The sequence below is a fragment of the Pseudorasbora parva genome, chromosome 5 (assembly GCF_024679245.1).
Source record: "Pseudorasbora parva isolate DD20220531a chromosome 5, ASM2467924v1, whole genome shotgun sequence".
Classification (NCBI taxonomy): Eukaryota; Metazoa; Chordata; class Actinopteri; order Cypriniformes; family Gobionidae; genus Pseudorasbora; species Pseudorasbora parva.
Window position 1 is genome coordinate 42,560,962 of NC_090176.1, and position 18,244 is coordinate 42,579,205.

An 18,244-nucleotide genomic window follows, 5' to 3' on the forward strand; every position below is an offset into this window, starting at 1 on the left:
CGTCAAAAATTGAGTACAAAAATGTGTACAGTGATGTCAAGTCAAAAAAGTACATCATGTCAAGATGTAGTTATACCCAATAAATGAAACTGAATATCAAATTCTGCAATAAATATTGTGGATTCGTCAAGAATGCCTTTAAAAATATATATTCAGCATAACTTCGAATAGCCCACAAATAAGTTGGTATGCATTCAAACTCAATTTGAATTAAAAACTAATTTCTTTGCTTAGCACTCAATCGCTATTCTAGTCTGAATGACATCTGTTTAATTTTCAGCACACTGTACTGTAATTATAGGGCTGTGCTCTATAGTCACTGGCAAAAGTAATGTGGAATAGTTATGTTGAATTGATTTCATGGCCCATATCCAAAACCTGTGTCATTTCATCATGTCATAATATATTTTCAAGCTGTACAGCCACAAAGGACTTCATGTACTTTAAGTATCAGTATCAACTTTACTCAGTCCTTTTTTTAAGTTTTTATATTAGTCACTCTTTTAGTATTGTACAGATGCACAGCAGTGGATAACTGGATAGGTGGAGAGCAGATGTGATATGGTTCTTTAGTTCCCTAGGTTAAAGTCCCAGTGAACCGGAAGTAGCTAGTGAGTTTTCTTCAGTGCTGTGACGTATTTTCTAGTGAAACTAAATATTAAACAGAGGGCAGGGTTTTTACCTCAGCGCTCCTCCTCTCCATCTCGCGCTCATAGCAGACTAACGGTTTGAGGGGAGTGGTTACGCATTTTAAAACACAAGCCGTCAAACTGACATCATCTGAGAAGATACACTGTTTCCAGACCGAAAGTAACTTTTCAGATTACCGTGGCAAACAAATTTTTTCTGTGTATTAACTTGCACTGATTAATTGTGTAACTGTAATATGTGCTAACAAAGTAAATAGAGTCAATTTTGGTTTTGGTTCGACTTTAAAGATTTGATCTGCAAACACCTCATTACCAGATAATAAGCCGGACATTGGAACCGACCATGTCATGGACAGGATTTGTTTCTAATCATCATATATCGTAAATATCAAACGTGTTTGTTAAAATTGGGATGGCCCCAATGTGAACGCGAGCAGATCAGGAGGTTAACGATTTGATCTGAATAAAGATAACTTTTACAGTGTGGAGATGAAAAAACATGGATTGTTGCTTACATTGCTAAACATTTGTTGGTTGTCTTGACAAGAATTGTTTCTTAGTTAAAAAGACTACGTTACTCATTAGATGAACAAAAGTATTTAAGTTGATTTTAACTGGAGCAAATTAATTGATCTTATTTAAAAAGTTGAGTGTGCTAAGTTGCCTTTTAAAAAAAAAAGTTAGCTCAACTTTGTTTATCTTTTTACAGTGTATTAAGTATATTAAATCAGTATATTAAATGTTTAATCTAAGCTTCTTATTTTTTCCATCAAGAAATGTTTTGGGGACTAGTAGCACTAATAGACAAACAGAGAGTACTAAAAGTATATAGGCCAAATCCAGATGACATGCAGACCAATTGGAACAGCTGTGTAGGCTTATAAACCCTCTTAAGGGGAGTTCTCATCATATCCTCCACTGCCAACCTCTGCCTTCTCTACACAGTCATGTTTGGCATACATATGTCTCATCCTTCTTGTTTCCTGACGGTGTAAGTCTGCCAAAAGAATATTTGAAGGTTTTTCACTTTGTACTATTGTACATAAGGGCGAAGGCTTGCCTGCACATGACAATGAAATATACAACAGACTTTACTGAGCTATTGCAGTGTATATTGGTAAAATGTATGCATTTGCTCTCATTTTCCAACCCTAATTGTCCTCAAGTCTTTGCTGTTCGAATACATGGTTTTCTTTACATGGGCTACACGACTTCCTCCTCAACAACATTTTAGCCAACATTTGTTTTAATATTTGACAAATACTGCCAAAGCAACCAGTTTAACATCTGGAAGTCATCCTCTGGGCTTGCATTTGCTGACTGCCATAATTTACTTTATAAGTAGTTCCCATGGAGCAGACTCAAGAGTGCGCTAAACATTAAAAATCCATCCTTTAAATTGTTTATTCCATAAAGAAGCCCAATGCCATCTCTCCTGGAGATCAAAGGTGCCACAGATTGTACAGTAAAGGTTATAGAGTAAAAAATTGGTGTCATTTGGAGAACAGGCTTCTCTCTCCCTCTCTATTTTTCTTGCTGTCTCTATCCCTCCCTCTTGCAGGACCAAAGAGGCATGTAATCAAGTCATAGCTCAAAAATGCAGCACATGTTTTCCATCAGCACATAAGCCATGGACTCGGTCAAATGCACATATTTGGATATTTAGCTGTAAAGTGAAAACACCCTATTTGTTGTAATATAACTGATGTGGCAACAACAACTGGAACCAGTTTTTAAACAAAAAATGGTATTAATTCATGTAAAAAGTACAATAGAACAAAAGGCTACACAACCTTATAATAAAAAAAATCCAATTAAAGGTAATGCTAGAAAGACAATCTTCTGTTTGGGTCAGAGAGAAATTACAGTGTTTCTCACTTTATTGTGAGAGGCAATTTGTGTAGATTTGTTTAACCAAATTTGCTTAAAATCCAAAAGATTAGGGTTTTTTAAAACTGTTCCATGTGATAATGCTCAGATGAAAGATGTTTGGATGAGTCACGTGGTTATGATGAAGAACAGAACAACTTCACTTGGATTTGTGTGGTGTGTGCTGGCATTGAAATATCTGTGTTAAAGGACACGGTGAGAGAAACTGCATCTTTTGTGCATTAGATTAACATAGATTAACCTAAAAGCACATGTCATTTTTTTGTTGTTTTATTTTTGTAGAGTAATTTTCTTCTCTTTACGTAGTATAAATATTACTGTTGAAACCAAACAATTTAGAAAGAGACAGCTGCTTTCACTTAGTCACTTTAACTAGCTTGAAACCAAACCAATTTAGGCTTTTTCTTCAAGTGAGAAATAAACAGACTTTAGTTAAGTTGGTTACACTATTTCGATGGTCTGCTTTAGATATTCTACTAACTATAAGTTACTTTACTACTACATCAACTTATTCTACTATAGCCTAACAGTCTACTGCAGTTTACTAATAGGCTACTCTACTCTAATGGGAGATAGTTGACATGTTATTTTTATTTACTTATAGTAAGTAGAATGTCTAAAGTGGGCCATTGTAATAGAATAATATTAATTGTAAAACTTTTTGTGTAAAACGTAAAAAAAATATTGTATTTGTAAAGTACTATAGAGATTGACATGCTAATGAGACTAATTATAACTTGTTTATTGGGCCTAATCAAGTGGGCAAATATGCAGTTGAGCAGGTAAAATGATATTACGACTAAAATATATTGTTTTAGAGAAAGGGCACACACAAACACATTTTTTTTTTTTTTTGTTCACCAAAAAAAAAAAATCTCTTTACAAGTAAAAAAATGTATAAATGTCTTTTTTATGATAAATTAATGTAAATGTAATGTTTTTTTGTTGTAATAATCAATACCACAAGGTGGCGCACTACCTGTGAAACCACAACAATAGGGTTTGAATCCAAGAGGCACACATGAAACATGATGTTCAGATACGCATATATCAAAATCTGCTATAAACATTCAAGATCAAGTGAACCTCCCCAGAAGTGCTGTGTCTGGTGACATCATTTAAGGAAAAATATACGTCATGTTTGAAATGCTCTAAACCGGGGCATGACTGAGGTAATAGCACTCAGGTGTTCTCTCGGCTGGGTGTTTTTTTTCTTCTTTTTTCCCTGCATGTTCAGAGTCAGAGCCTCACTCATAATATCCTCACACATCTGCTCTGCATTAGGATGCAAGATGTGTTCCTGTAGAGACATGTGAGCACAGTGCTAAAGCTGAAATCGATTTAGCAGATGTGAGAGGAGGATATTGGTGCACAACAAATCTAATGGTGCATGTTAAAGAGTCAGGGGTAAACTGTGCCCTTTTGCCCATCCTCATATGTCACAAAATCCAAGTGACATCGCTGTTAATCATGTTACAGTATGGTGTCCACATGACCCAACTAGTGATACTTGCTGGTCAAAAGTACAACCAAATATCCAACTTATGGCATAAGATGCTTGCTGGTCAAAAGTAGTGGCAAATCGTATGCAGATATGCAACATCCTTTAAAATTAGGCTCCAATTATTCAACAGTTATCAATTAAGACATATTCACTTTATATACCTAAATAAACCTTGCTGGAAAAAACTACTAATAAAATAAAATAAAAAATAAGACTAGGCCTATGTCTTTACATCAAGATCAAAAGCATCAGCTTTAGCATCAGCAATTAGCTTGAATAAACAGCAACTTACCACCGTTTTCTTCTTGGCATTTCACAAATTGTAAAAAAGTCACCGATAAAGCCAGAAACAGGACAGTCCTATAAGGCTCAAAGATCATCATGCCCATATCAAAGACATGAGCTGTTCCTATGTGCAAAGTAACAGGGAAGAGGAAGGAAAAAAGAGTCCAGGTTATCGCTGCACCATGAAGACAGACTGAGGTTTTTCCTGCTCAGAGCAGCAATCAGACCCAGCCCCACTCTCTGCTGCCTCTTTTTTAACAGCTTTAAGTAAGAAGAATGCTGCCAACCCTAATTTTCCTCCCCCTTTTGTCAGTGCTCTCTCATAAGCATCGACTCTGGCTCTGTAGAATTACACTGTTCCTTTTGAGTCATGACTTCTCTTTACAGATCGGTTGTTCTTTGCTAATATTGTGAATTGTAACAGTAATTGTATCAAATGTACTTTTGGTGATTATTCACTGATAATGTTAGAGTCTGTTGCTAAGAAGGACAGTAAACTGGCTTTATGACCATCTTAACTGAGCCGACTTTACTGCTGTTGCTTATAGGCTTTTTTTTTTTACAAGGGAACAAGAAAAGAGTTTATATCCCATTTGTCTTGGGTTGCAGATGACAGATTTAAACCCCTAGCAGGAAAGCAAGAAGGGAGGACAATGGTGAAATGTAAACTTTGGTTAAAAAAAAGAAAGAAAAGAAAAGAAAAGAAAATTCTGCTGCTCCGAAGGAGTATACTTTTTTTTTTTTTTTTTGTTACTCGTTCTTCGTTGTCTCAGTTTTGAAAACTAGACAATAGGATCAGCTAAACATTCCCTTTGCTGGTCAGGAATCTTTTACATTTCCACAGACTTGACCAACTTCACATTTTATTAAGCGTATTTCACATGCTGGACACATGGGTATGTTATTACTTCATGGACACAAACATCTATGTGAAAGATGACCAAGAGCTTGCATGTGATTTGGCTGAATGCTTTATTTGTTTTTATAGTGCCAGGTTTTCTTCGTTTTTTTTTTTATTTCAAATCAATAAAATTGTATACAGTGCTATAACAGTAAAAGAAGACTGCCATCTGTTGTTCAATTTATACTATTTAATGTTATTAAGGGGTATTTGATTACTTTCCACATAATGTGATCACTCAGGAGCAATATTAACTAATGTGAGAAAAAATTATGAATGAATGTTTACTGCTCATAACTGACAAAGAACAGTAAATATTCTATTCCAAGAAAGAAAGAAAATTGTCCACCTGATAGATATCCCTGATTTAGGTGTCCTGAGGAATCACACCTGTAGCTGACACCTCTAGGCTCTGTATAGAATAAGAGTCAGATAAGCAGCCAGTGCATTTGAACCAATCAGATAATGCTCTCTTGCGTGTTCAGATTTGCTGACGTCAGGTTGGCTGACATGTCTTTAGAGGGCGGGGATTTACTGAGAGGGTGTGTGGGATTGGGGTAGGGTGGTCTAGAGAGAGCGAGCAAAACAGCTGAAATATCTATCTATCTATCTATCTATCTATCTATCTATCTATCTATCTATCTATCTATCTATCTATCTATCTATCTGTCTATCTGTCTATCTGTCTGTCTGTCTGTCTGTCTGTCTGTCTGTCTGTCTGTCTCTCTCTCTCGTCTGTCTCGTCTGTCTGTTCAGTTGTTCTACCCATCCTTCAGAAATCATTAAGCTGACTTCCTGTGTGAGTATGCTGTGCGCATTTGACACAATTGGCTGTTTGTCTATTTTGGTCTTGTCTTGTTTATAATGTGTTTTATACACTTATAAAATGGACATGGCATGGTCGCCGTTGGGTGTTCCCGCTTACCATTTAAAGTCCTGGAGTTCGCAATCATTCGGACTGTGTGACATTTGAGATGCATTTCAGCACGGGTTGCTCAGTGTACCCAGTTCATGAGGGACTACACTATTTGCTCATTTTTTCTCTGCTGCTAATTCTGTTTAAACTGTTGTTGGTCAGAGATTTGTGTATTTCTCATCCCAGTTAATGCATCTGACTCTGATCTTATGGTAATCTGTGGTGTTTAATGTGTATATTGTGTTGTTTCTTGTATTTGTCCTGTTCATGTATTTATGCTTATTAATTGTAAAGCGATTTGAGTTTAGGAAGAGCGCTATATAAATTAAACTCCATCCATCCATCCATCCATCCATCCATCCATCCATCCATCCATCCATCCATCCATCCACTATTGGTATCTACCCCAGGCTACCTCCATGTTCACCTATATAATTGATAATGGACATAGCACTGATCAGGCATAAACATTATGGCCACCTTCCAAATATTATGTTGGTCTCCCTTTTCCTGCCAAAACATCCCATTGAGGCATGGTCTCCACTAGACCTCTGAAGGTATCTGGTACCAAGATATTAGCAGCAGATTATTTAAGTCCTGTAAGTTGTGAGGTGGGGCCTCCATGGATTGGACTTGTTTGTTCAGCACATCCCACAGATGCTCGATTGGATTGAGATCTGGGGAATTTGGAGGCCAATTTAACACTTCAAACTTATTGTTGTGCTCCTCAAACCATTCCAATAAATTTTTTCTTTGTATCAGGGCGCATTATTCTGACAGGAAACCAGGAAATATAATTTCCATGAAAGGGTGTACGTGGTCTGGAACAATGCTTAGGTAGTGTGTCAAAGTAACATTCACATGGATGACAGGACCCAAGGTTTCCCAGCAGAACATTGCCCAAAGCATTAAACTGTCTCCACCAGTTTGACTCTTTCCCATAGTGCATCTTGGTGCCATGTGTTCCCCAGGTAAGCAATGTAGCAATGTACACACACCCATCCATCCATTTAATTTGAAAGAAAATGTTACTCATCAGACTAGGCCACCATTGCTCTGTGGTCCAGTTCTGATGCTCACATGCCCACTGTTGGGGCTTTCGATGGTGGACAGAGGTCAGCATGGGCACCCTGACTGATCTGCAACTATGCAGCCCAATGCGCAATGCACTGTATGGGTAAAATTTGTATTCTGACACCTTTCTGTAAGAACCAGCATTAACTCCTTTAGCAATCTGAGCTACAGTAGCTTGTGTGTTTGATCGGACCACACGGCCCAGCCTTCGCTCCCCACATGCATTTATGTGCCTTGGCTGCCCATGACCCGTCACTTGTTCACAACTATTTTTTCCTTGGACCACTTTTGATAGCTACTGACCACTGCAGACCAGGAACACCCCACAAGAGCTGCAGTTTTGGAGATGCTCTGACCCAGTCATCTAGCCATCACACTTTGGCCCGTGTCAAACTGTCTGCTTCTAACACATCAACTGTGAGGACAAAATATCTCACCCACTAACAGTTGCCGATGAAAAGACAATTGTCAATGTTAATCATTTTTAAAATGTTATTACCTGATCTGTAGTTCTTTTTATCAATTAAATATTATTTAAGCAGATATACATTTTCTAAAATACATTTTAGAAACAAATTTTCACTACTGATTAGCTTCTCCTTTCACTTCCTCATTTCATTAGAGTTCTGGCATGTATTTGAATTAGTCATGCTGTCAAACCCAATTACCTAGCATATTCATGAGGAAATTGATTGGCTGCTGTGTATGTAATGAAAATCCAACTTGAAGGTTTGTTTTTTTTTTTTTTTTTTTTTTTGATGAGACAAATGCGGATCATATAATGTATGTGTATATTTCACACCTTTCAGGAGTAAAACCAACTTCTATGAGAATATCTCTCATATAAACCAGAAGACCAGAAGACTTAAATTATTCAAAAATAATGCTTGACTAATGTTGTATTCGAAATCCTCCTCAGTTTTTTAAAAACTTCTAAGGCAAGGGGGAGGAAACAGCTGTGAGCCATGTTCTTCAAGCACTTGATTTACTCTCCATCTCCAATGCTTGTTCAACACAGAGGAGCAGAGGTGAGGAGGGGGTGGGCTGAGTCCCAACACAGCTTGTGTAGCTCAGCCCAATGGAGTGGCCAATAGCCCTTCCAAACCTCTGTGATATTGCTTGCAAAAAGCAATACTCTCACGCCAAGGACAGAAATGGGAGGCCCTTTTTCACACGTTTACAATAGACTGCCAAGTACTGAGTCATAAGAGAATGTAGCACAGAGGAAAGGAAAAGCTGTAGTGGCAGACATTGCAATGAGTGATAGTGCTTTCCTTGCTTGCTTGTGCTCATGTCTGGCTGCTTTTGGGTCCATTGGCATGGAAGAAATCTGCTCAGTATAGTCAAACACGCCAGAAGTTGGCTGCTTTGAGATGTGTGTCTGTAAAATGTACAGCAAGTGCATCTGGTCTTTGTGTGGTCAATGATTTCTTTCAACACAGAATTTATAAAGTCATCACACACTGTCACACAAAAACATCACATACTAAAACACATCACACACTAAAAACAAAAGTATTAAGCAGCATAGCTGTTTTTATAATTGATAATAAGAAGAAATATTTCTAGAGTGCCAATCATTTCTGAAGGATCAAGACTGGAGTAATGGCTACATTGTAAAAATTCAGCTTTGCCACTAGCTGACAAGCCAGACCCACATCAAGATGTTTGGTCTGGAAACTCACCATTGACAGGGCTCAATCCGAGGGGCGGGATAAATGGTTGTCTTTTAAACTCGCTCTGCACGGCGTGCACACAATTGGATAGCGCCACAACCAACCAGAGCTAGTTGAAAGATTAAACTTTAGCTGCATCCGGTCAGCAAAACTCATAACACATCTTCTCTTCTTAAAGGGGTACTTCAGCGCTGGGAAGATGAATCTGTATTTAAACTGGGTCATCAATGTAGTAGAAATGTGAAATTATTTTTGTATTTGGTGCCTTCTAGACTGAGAATAGACAGAAAATGTATTTTTGTCTCATAGGGATGAAAGACTACAATTCCCAGAATGCTTCGCTGCCCTGTGAGGCCATTCCCAAAGCCACCTGTACTGTGGCTGAGTTGAAGACACTACAATTAAAACCTGAACGTGTCTGTTAAATATAATGAGTGAGTCACCGCGCGAGTATCACAGCACTGAGCACTAACTGCAGGAGTGAGAGAAATGAGCTCGTGATGAGAGCTGAGGTAATCGTGACTACACTCGCGGCATACATTCACAGCGCAAGTTCAGTCTGGCGCTTTTCAGTTCATGCCTTTGCAAGCTTAACTTTCATAGAAATTAATTTGAGAAGTTAAAACACTTTGCTTACCACAGCTCCGTTTAAATGAGTGCCTGTAGCTGACAGCTGAGCTCTCCCTGCCAGCTGAGTGTAATCTCCCATCCCCCATGCGCGAGTTCAAAACATGCGGAAATGGCTCCCTCTGCTGGCTGTAGTCTTTAGCCTTATTCCAAACATTCCTCCTATGATGCAAATATCGTCAATTTGCATCATAGGAGGAATTTTTCCAGAAATAAAATGCATAAATCTCTTGTCTCAGGGGGATATGAGGGGGGAAAGCACAATCATTTGAATATACTCCAGGGTTTCTACTGATACAAAGCCATATGCTAATCGCTGAAGTAACCCTTTAAGAATGACTTCAGTGCCATTCTTTGTTCTTTTCTCAGAGAAAAGTTTAACTTCAAGTCTTCCAGAGTCGTGGTCAAAGCGGATTCAAAAGACTGCCGTACGCCAGTTTCTGTGTTTACTAGAAGCATGCAAGCGCAACTCGGCCGTCATTATGTTAAGCCCCACCCACCGACTCGTGATTGGCCCAACCAGAGTTTGGCGTTTACAGCTCAGAACGGTATTGAGAGTTGCTAGACGACACTCGCGGGCAGATTATATTTGCTGCCGTTAGGGTGCGTCTAGATTTCTAGGCTACTTTGCCACTGGAATAAGTCAAATCTTTATATATTACAATATTAATGTTTTAATGTAATCAAATAAATGCAATGTTATAATTATAACACATAAGCAACTTCTTTTGAAAACATTTTTAAAAATCTTACTAACACCAAACGTTTGAATGGTAGAATACACACAGTTGAACAAAAGCAAACTTTGTTTCTAAAATCTGTAAGCATTGTCCGTTTAACACATTTTTTATAGCAAAAATGAAAGTGTGCCAATTGCATAGGAAATTTAATATGTAATATGATCAGCACTATTTGCAACAGATATTGAAAAGCTTACGACATGTGCTCGTCTTTTCCACTGGATAGGTTTAGCTCCATGTATAGCAAAAAATTATATAGGTTTATCAGTGACTTTTTTCTATAATGTGTTTTAGCTGACCTCTTGACAGGGGCAGTGCTGAGTGACCAAAGATATCGTTTTCCAATGTTTATACTATAATTATTTAAAATAAATTATAGTGCACTGTAGGAAGTGTCTTTTTAAAAGGGCATACTGTGTCAATATGAATACATTTTTCACAGGTCACAGGTCTTCATATTTTTAATTATGCATTGTAATTTGTTTTAGGGTCAAATACAATGTTTCTAAACTTAACAGATAATGTCCTGGCAGAAAATTACTATATAACTCTTTCTTTCTTTTTTTCTACAGATTTTTATTTTATTTTTTATATCTATTGAAAATTGCATATTGGTCTTTCATACTTAGCAGGAGATGCATTCTTTACTGACTGTGATGAAGGGCATTGAAAATTGTGACAAATGCTGAACTCTTTATTGCACCACCCACTCAAATACGATGAATGACTGATTTATTCAAAGGAATGTCTCATCTGGAGAATGGCCAGATACTGACTTGTACTGGCTTGTTTTTTGTTTTCACTTCCCCAAGTCAACAGATAGAATATAGAAGCTCTAAATGTGATACTGGTGTTTTGTTATTTGAGGGAGAAGTCAAGGCCTTGGCACAGTAGCTCAAAGTTATGGTAGAAGAAGAAAAATCATCTTTCTATCCAGGTTTTTATTTATTTATTTATTATTATTATTATATTTTTTAAGAATACACAATTTTTTGTTTCTGGACTCCAGAGACCAAACTAATTGTGTTTACTCTCTTCTATTGAAGATATTCCACTCAACATTGACTCTGTAACACATATCATAGCTAGATAGATGTCTGAAAGCTCCTATTTTTTTATTGCACACACAATTTTGCACATATTTTAACAAATATGTTAAACTTAAGTCTTTTTTTCCTGCTTTTGAAATCTGCAATAAACTGAGATCTTGTGTTGTATAGCCTAAGCAATTTGTGTCAGAAGGTGATTATCATCTCTATTGATACACGTATATATACAGCCACATGTTTGCAAAACAGAAGACTGGAATGTACACAAGCCCCTTCATTTGCCATGGACAATATGAAGTGCCAACGAGTAAGCAAATACATTTTTGTGGCAATCAGTCACAGATAACCATATACTGTAGAATCACTTTGAGGCAAATATGTCTATAATTGAGCCTTGTGTTTCCTAAAAGCAGTGTAAGCTAATTCTTTCCACAATCTACTTAGGCTTATGATGCTGGGCCGCAAGGAATAGCCTAGGCACTGGTTCAAAGATTCAATTATTTAAAACCGAATAAGTCTGAAGCATTAATAAAGTGCAATAAATCTAAAATGAAGATAAAATAGCCTACACCTGAGTTCAGTAGCTTTTTTTTGGTGAGATTCAAAGCTTTAAGACAACCCTTTTGAAAAGCCTCCTGAACTCACAGTGACCTCACATGAATTACTTTTTAAAAATCCCCCACATATCTTTATACACATTGTGTCATGACTGTGAGGGAAAAGTGAGGACAACTGTTGCCTTCAAATTATTAAGTAAATAAACGTCATGCATAATTGAAAAAAATAACTTGACAATTCCATATAAATTTGCATGAAGTTTATTTACTTAGCTAATTATTTTAAGGCAATCATTTTAGTTTCACTTTTTTAAGTTAAGGCAGCTGATCACTTTTTACAGTAATCTGCAGCAGCACCTTAAAGGAGTACTTCAGCGCTGGGAAGATGAATCTGTATTTAAACTGGGTCATTAATGTTGTAGAAATGTGAAATTATTTTTTAATTTGGTGCCTTCTAGACTGAGAAAAGACTCAGTCTTTTTTTTGTCTCATGGTTATGAAAGACAACAATTCCCAGAATGCTTCACTGCCCTACAAGGCCACTCCCAAAGCCACCGCTACTGGATTACTGATCACTTTCACTTTCCCACCACGACCGTGTTCATTTTCATAAATCAGTTCAGTTAGAGAACAGATACTACAATTAAAAACTGAACGTGTCTGTTCAATATGTGATTTAGCCGCTGAGGGAGTCCCAAAACGCTGGAGGACTCACATTGACAGTCATGGATGAGCTCGTGATGAGAGCTGAGGTACACGCGTCCGTAGCATAGATTCACAGCGCATGTTGAGTCTGGCGTGTTTTCAGTTCATGCCTTTGAAAGCTTAACTTTCATAAGAATTAGTTTGAGAAGTTGAAGACTTACTTTGCTCTGCTGGCCGCACGGTTTCCATGAAAGCCTGAGGCTGCAGTTGCGAGCTGAGTGCTGTGAGTGTGATCTCCCATCCCCCACGCGCGAGTTGAGAACATGCGGAAATGGCTCCCTCTGCTGGCTGTAGTCTTTAGTCTCTGGCCAACAATTCCTCCGATGGCGTAAACTGACGATATTTGCGTCATGGGCGGAATTTTTCCAGAAATAAAATGCATAAATCTCTTGTCTCAGGGGGATATGAGGAGGGGGAGCACAATCATTCGAATATACTCCAGGGTTTCTACTAATACAAAGCCATATGCTAATCGCTGAAGTAACCCTTTAAACCTTACGCCTGTTTCACACCGCAAGCGTGAACAGCGCGTGAGCAGCACTTCAGCGTAATTACACAGTGACTGCAGCTGCAGACGCGCGAGAGTATTCACACTGGAAGCGTTGGTGCAGCGTCACAGCAGCGGCTCCCACAATGATAGAGCCTATACCTGTCTGAGTATTAAATACTAAACTAAAATAAATTGTTATATTTTCTGGCTAGTTTACTTTACTTTTTATAATACTATCACCCAAACTGAATAATTAAAACAAGTTTAAATGGGTAAATCTTCTACAGATGATTTTTATTCTTCGTTTTCTTTAATGACATACTCCAGTTATTGTTAAAACACACCACATGTGCTTCTTGTGTGCATTTTGAGCGCTTTTGTGATATTATATTTATTTTGTCCATCAAAAGTGTGCTTTCGCTTTACACCATGACTGCAGCTGCAGACCGAGAGCCTTTACCTTTCTGGATATTAAATACTAAACTAAACGAACGTTTGTTATATTTTCTGGCTAGTTTACTTAATTTTTTATAATCATAACCATACTTTCACCCAAACTGAATAATCAAAACAAGTTTAAATTGCTAAAATCTTCCACAGATATTTTTATTCTTCGTTTTCTTCTCTGACATACTCCAGTTATTGTTCAAATACACTACACGTGCTTCCTATGTGCATTTTAGGCACTTTTTGTGTGAAATCACATTTATTTTGTCCTTTAAAAGTGTGCTTTCACTTTAATTAACGTTATGATTTACTTTAGGATGATTGTCACTCCAAAGTCCAACATGTAAAGTATTTATCTCAATGTATGTGCAGTTGTGTGGGTGTCTTCATGACGTTTGATGACCAGCATATTGTGTCTGGTAATCAGGGATGCATTAAAGTGTTAGTTCACCCAAAAATGAAATTGATGTCATTAAGGACTCGCCATATGTTGTTCCACACCCGTAAGACCTCCGGTCATCTTCAGAACACAGTTTAAGATATTTTATATTTAGTCCAAGAGCTTTTCTGTTCCTTCATGAAAGTGAATGCACACTATACTGTCCATGTCCAGAAAGGTAACTAAAAAAAAAATGTAGAGGAGTTTGCAGCAGTGATAACAGCATTATAGAAACAAACTCACACACCCATTAATTTTTCAGGTCTCAAACACATTTACAGCGAATCCCTGCTGTGGAAACGGAACCGCATTGGACAATTTTCTGTAAAGTCAAACAGGTCGAGAGAGCCATTCTGTGCTGAACGAAGATATTTGAAGGTTATCTCTGTGTTAACTCTGATATTTATTGCTGCTTTAATCTAAAAAATGGGGATGGAAAAAAAGGAATTGCAAAGCACACGAGCACTGCATGTTTCCAAGTAAAAACACTGCTGTTTCACGTTCTACATTCTCACGCTTTTAGAGCAGATTGCATTCATTTTGCAGTGGGCAATACATTTAAATTTATGATGTTGAATATCATGGAGCTGTAGCCTTTCTGTAAACTCATATTTGTTTATGTAACCTCTATAATTCTGCTGTTCCACAATTGCCACCTATGAATTTGCATATTATTCACCTATATTTGACCCATATTTTTATGGAGCATACACAGTGTTGTAAATAATAACTGGTGGATCAAAAAGATAAATGACATAAACTATGGGCAGGAAGCTAAACTATTTTTTTTATCTAGGTTAAGGGGGCCTACCGTAATGCTGTAGCCCATGGGTCTCTGGTCATCTTAAGATGCCCCTGGTGGTAATTCCATTGATTTTTGTGCAGTTTTGAATGTTGGTAAGAGAGAGTCTGTTAGAAATGTAAATGCACATGAAATACAATTACAAAACTTTTTGTATTAGAGACATGCTGGTGGTGCTGTTTGATCAACTTTCAAGGTTGCTTTTGACCCACTGCAATGGCTCACAGAGAATGGAAATAATTAGTACAGTTTAGATCTCCAAGGAAACAGCTGCCATATACAGCTATAAACAAATTTTCCAGCCAGTGCTTGTACTCCCATATAAAATGAAGCTGTCTTCTTGGACTGCTGCCCCACTACTCAAATTATCGTCTTTGTATTTTTTAACCCTATCCTTTCAAACAACTCTCTCATGTAAGCATTTATGTACACAATCATTTTATTTATGTTGGTTAAATAATTTGTTGTTGGATCATTTTTACTCTCGGACATATAGGATAGAAGCATCCTAACCCCATTGTGTTTTCCTCTTTCTTTGCTCTGATAAGTTTTTTTTTTTTTTTGTACCCCAATCTGTACTATTGTAAGAGGATTTCTGCAACTCAGATATAACCTGAACAAAGACTTCCTGCTTGAATCCTCCCACATACTATGTTCTGCTAGCCGACACTAACTATTTCTGCACATGGTAGAGCCAAAGCTGTGATGATCCCTCAATGTCAAATCTTGGGCCATGTTTTCCTGCTAAAGTCATACATCTGAATCCAATCAAAGAACAAATAAGCAACAGGAAGAAAATAAGAGTACAATAAAAACATATTAATACCATTTTGTACAAAAATTACATTTTTGAAAAGATCATGAGAGAAGAAATTTCAAGAAAGTACCTGATATTCTATGAACTGCAGTTCACCATGTCTCCTGGGACAGTTTGTTTCCAGAAACATGTTGCCACCACATGTAGGGAAGTTCCTGTTATATATGGTTGTCTGTATTTTCCATGCATAAACATTCTGCATGGCATGTGAGGAAGTTTCCTAGCATAGAAATCTAGATTCACCCTAGTGGCAGCAAATATAAGTATCGTCTAGCAACTCTCAATACCTTCTGAGCCTTACCACCTCAAACTGGAGAATTTTTTTTTTTCTCCAGATTTTTCGATCTAATGGACACGATAAGCTAGCACTATTTACATATGACTGTGAAAGGTTACAGCGGAAAATATACAGAGCAGCAGCTTTTGTTTCAGCTCTGACAGCGCACAAAATGCGCACAAAAAATTCTCGTCCGTTCAAAAAAGATTGTACCGCTGTAGTGATATGGACTTTTTAAAGATGTCTTTAATGCCTTTTATTGGTCTTGAGAGAGGAAATGTCATTGCTTCCAATAGATTCCTTTCTGAGCCATTGGATTTTAACCAAAATATCTTAATTTGTGTTCTGAAGACGAACAAGGTCTTACGAGTGTTGAACGATATAATTAATGACAGAATTATCATTTTTGGGTTAACTAACCGTTTAAACATGCAGTGACCTCAAGAGCAGCCTCTTTAAGAACGTGTCTGCTAAACCAAAGGTTATATCAGTCTTGACCATCTTTCTAGGGTATTCCCTCTATTTTCTTTTGCCCTTCAGCCATGTTTTGGTGATGACTACCTCCAAAACACATTACCACTGCACTAAAACATGTATTATCTCTTATCAAATTTGTCTACAATGTTAAAGATAGTTCCAAGTAAATGGGAAAGTTGCTGTTTACTGTAAAGCTAAAGTCAGCTAGGAGCTACATGGTGTGGTTAATTAACATTTATATCTTTTTTAATCACTTAAAAGTGAGAACACTTTTGAATAAATGCAACAAAACATAAGGGGCCCCTACTTTTTATGTTAGATTCATGCAGTGCAAGTAAAGGAAAAATAGGGGGAGGATTCTTTTGAGGTTTGTGCTTCTAACTCAGGAACCACAAATGAAATTGGTTTTTCTTGGTCAGGGGAAATGATTTGCACCTACTGGAAAATGTTAGCAAATGCAAGATGGCTGAATATATGAGTCACTGCTGGGATATCTTGGGGGGGAGGATGGTGGTCGTCTACTTGAATGTGAGGCTGAGACATTTGTTTACTTTCCAGACAGTTTGGCTTGGAGGCTCCAAAAGGGGACCGCCATGGAGAGCATGATTTTCCAGAGCTTTGTAAAACAGGGGAGGGCTGAGGTCAGAGGTGACGCTTAAATGGTTTCAGTATAGAAATACTCTCAGATACTCAAATACCTAAATGAACAATATTCTGATTCTTATTCTGCTTTCCTGCAGTTTTTATCTCAGTCAATAGAGGAGCACACAGAACACAGGTGGTTTTGGATGTATGCATGCTTTTCAAGGTAGACAAAATAGTGTGTCACACTTAAATGCTCACAGGAGTTATGACTAAGAGGTCAGTCTAAGAGCATGAACCACATTTTCTGAGACTGAGTTTGCTGGTTTACTCATCGGAGTAAGGTAATTTATGGAATGTGGACCATCCAAGGTCACCATAATGTTTTATTTAAAAACTGTTGTCTTGAGGATGTTTCTTTTATCTTATTTTCTAATGTAGTTTTTTAAAATATATTTTCAATATAATTGTGTGTGTGCGTGCATGTGTGCGTGTATATATGTAATTAATGATAAATATAAATTAATTTTATGATGGAATCCCTCAGCTTGGTTTATACAAAATAGTGTATGCTTTTATGTTTTATCTGTTTCTTATAAGAGACCAAACGTTTTCGAAGTCATGCTGCTGATGTCATTTTTATGTAAAAGACTTATCAGTGTCCACTTTCAAAAGTAGCCACGCCCCCTTACCCTCCCCCACCACCCTCCATGAGAGGAATGTGTGGTTAGTGTGTAGTAGATGGTCTCTTGCCTGTCCCATTGTTAGGGGTGTGATTGATAACTTCAATGCTGCTGAAAGTTAAAAAGCACGAAAACCACTGATAGCCTTGAGTAAACATTTGAAACAAAGAATTGTGATCTTTAAATGCTAGATTACTGTGCAAAAGGTTGGTGGTCAAGCTAATGTCACACTGTTGTTATTCTGACGGCTGACTCTTTGATTACTGCTCTCGAAATTGATGATTATATGCATTAACATTTTGCAGGTCTCTGCAGAGAAAGTTGATTCATTCAACAATCTGTCCATATTCACTTCTTTATGTAGCTGATTGATGGCGGAACAAGGATAAAAAGGCAGCCCCAAGCTAGTTTTCTTTCAAATAGCTGTTAGCTGAGTAATGACAGCCAAGCATAGCATTATTTTTTTTGGCCCGTTGTTAGCATATGTCTGTCGCTACTTGCAGCTCTGCATGTTATTTCCTCACAATTCAGGATTAAAAGCTTGGGAACAACTAAGTGTCTAACTATTGTTCATTGCATGTAAAATGCACATTTGCATTGCTTTGTCTTGCTTTACACGCTCCTTCAATAACCAAGCATTACTTTGCATATCAAGA

At 37.4% G+C, this 18,244-nt stretch overlaps 1 protein-coding gene and 1 long non-coding RNA gene across 3 annotated transcripts in view; one reads left to right on the plus strand and one right to left on the minus strand.

The window, feature by feature from the left end:
• The window catches only part of col5a2a (collagen, type V, alpha 2a), a 34,195-nt gene extending 29,629 nt beyond the window's left edge, over positions 1-4,566 (minus strand). The window contains exon 1 of the mRNA XM_067444394.1: positions 4,337-4,566. Within this exon, the coding sequence (XP_067300495.1) occupies positions 4,337-4,433 (97 nt within the window). The 5' untranslated portion in view covers positions 4,434-4,566. The remainder of the gene's footprint in view (positions 1-4,336) is intronic.
• The window catches only part of LOC137075620 (uncharacterized), a 133,781-nt gene that overhangs the window by 9,703 nt on the left and 105,834 nt on the right, over positions 1-18,244 (plus strand). The window lies entirely within an intron of this gene.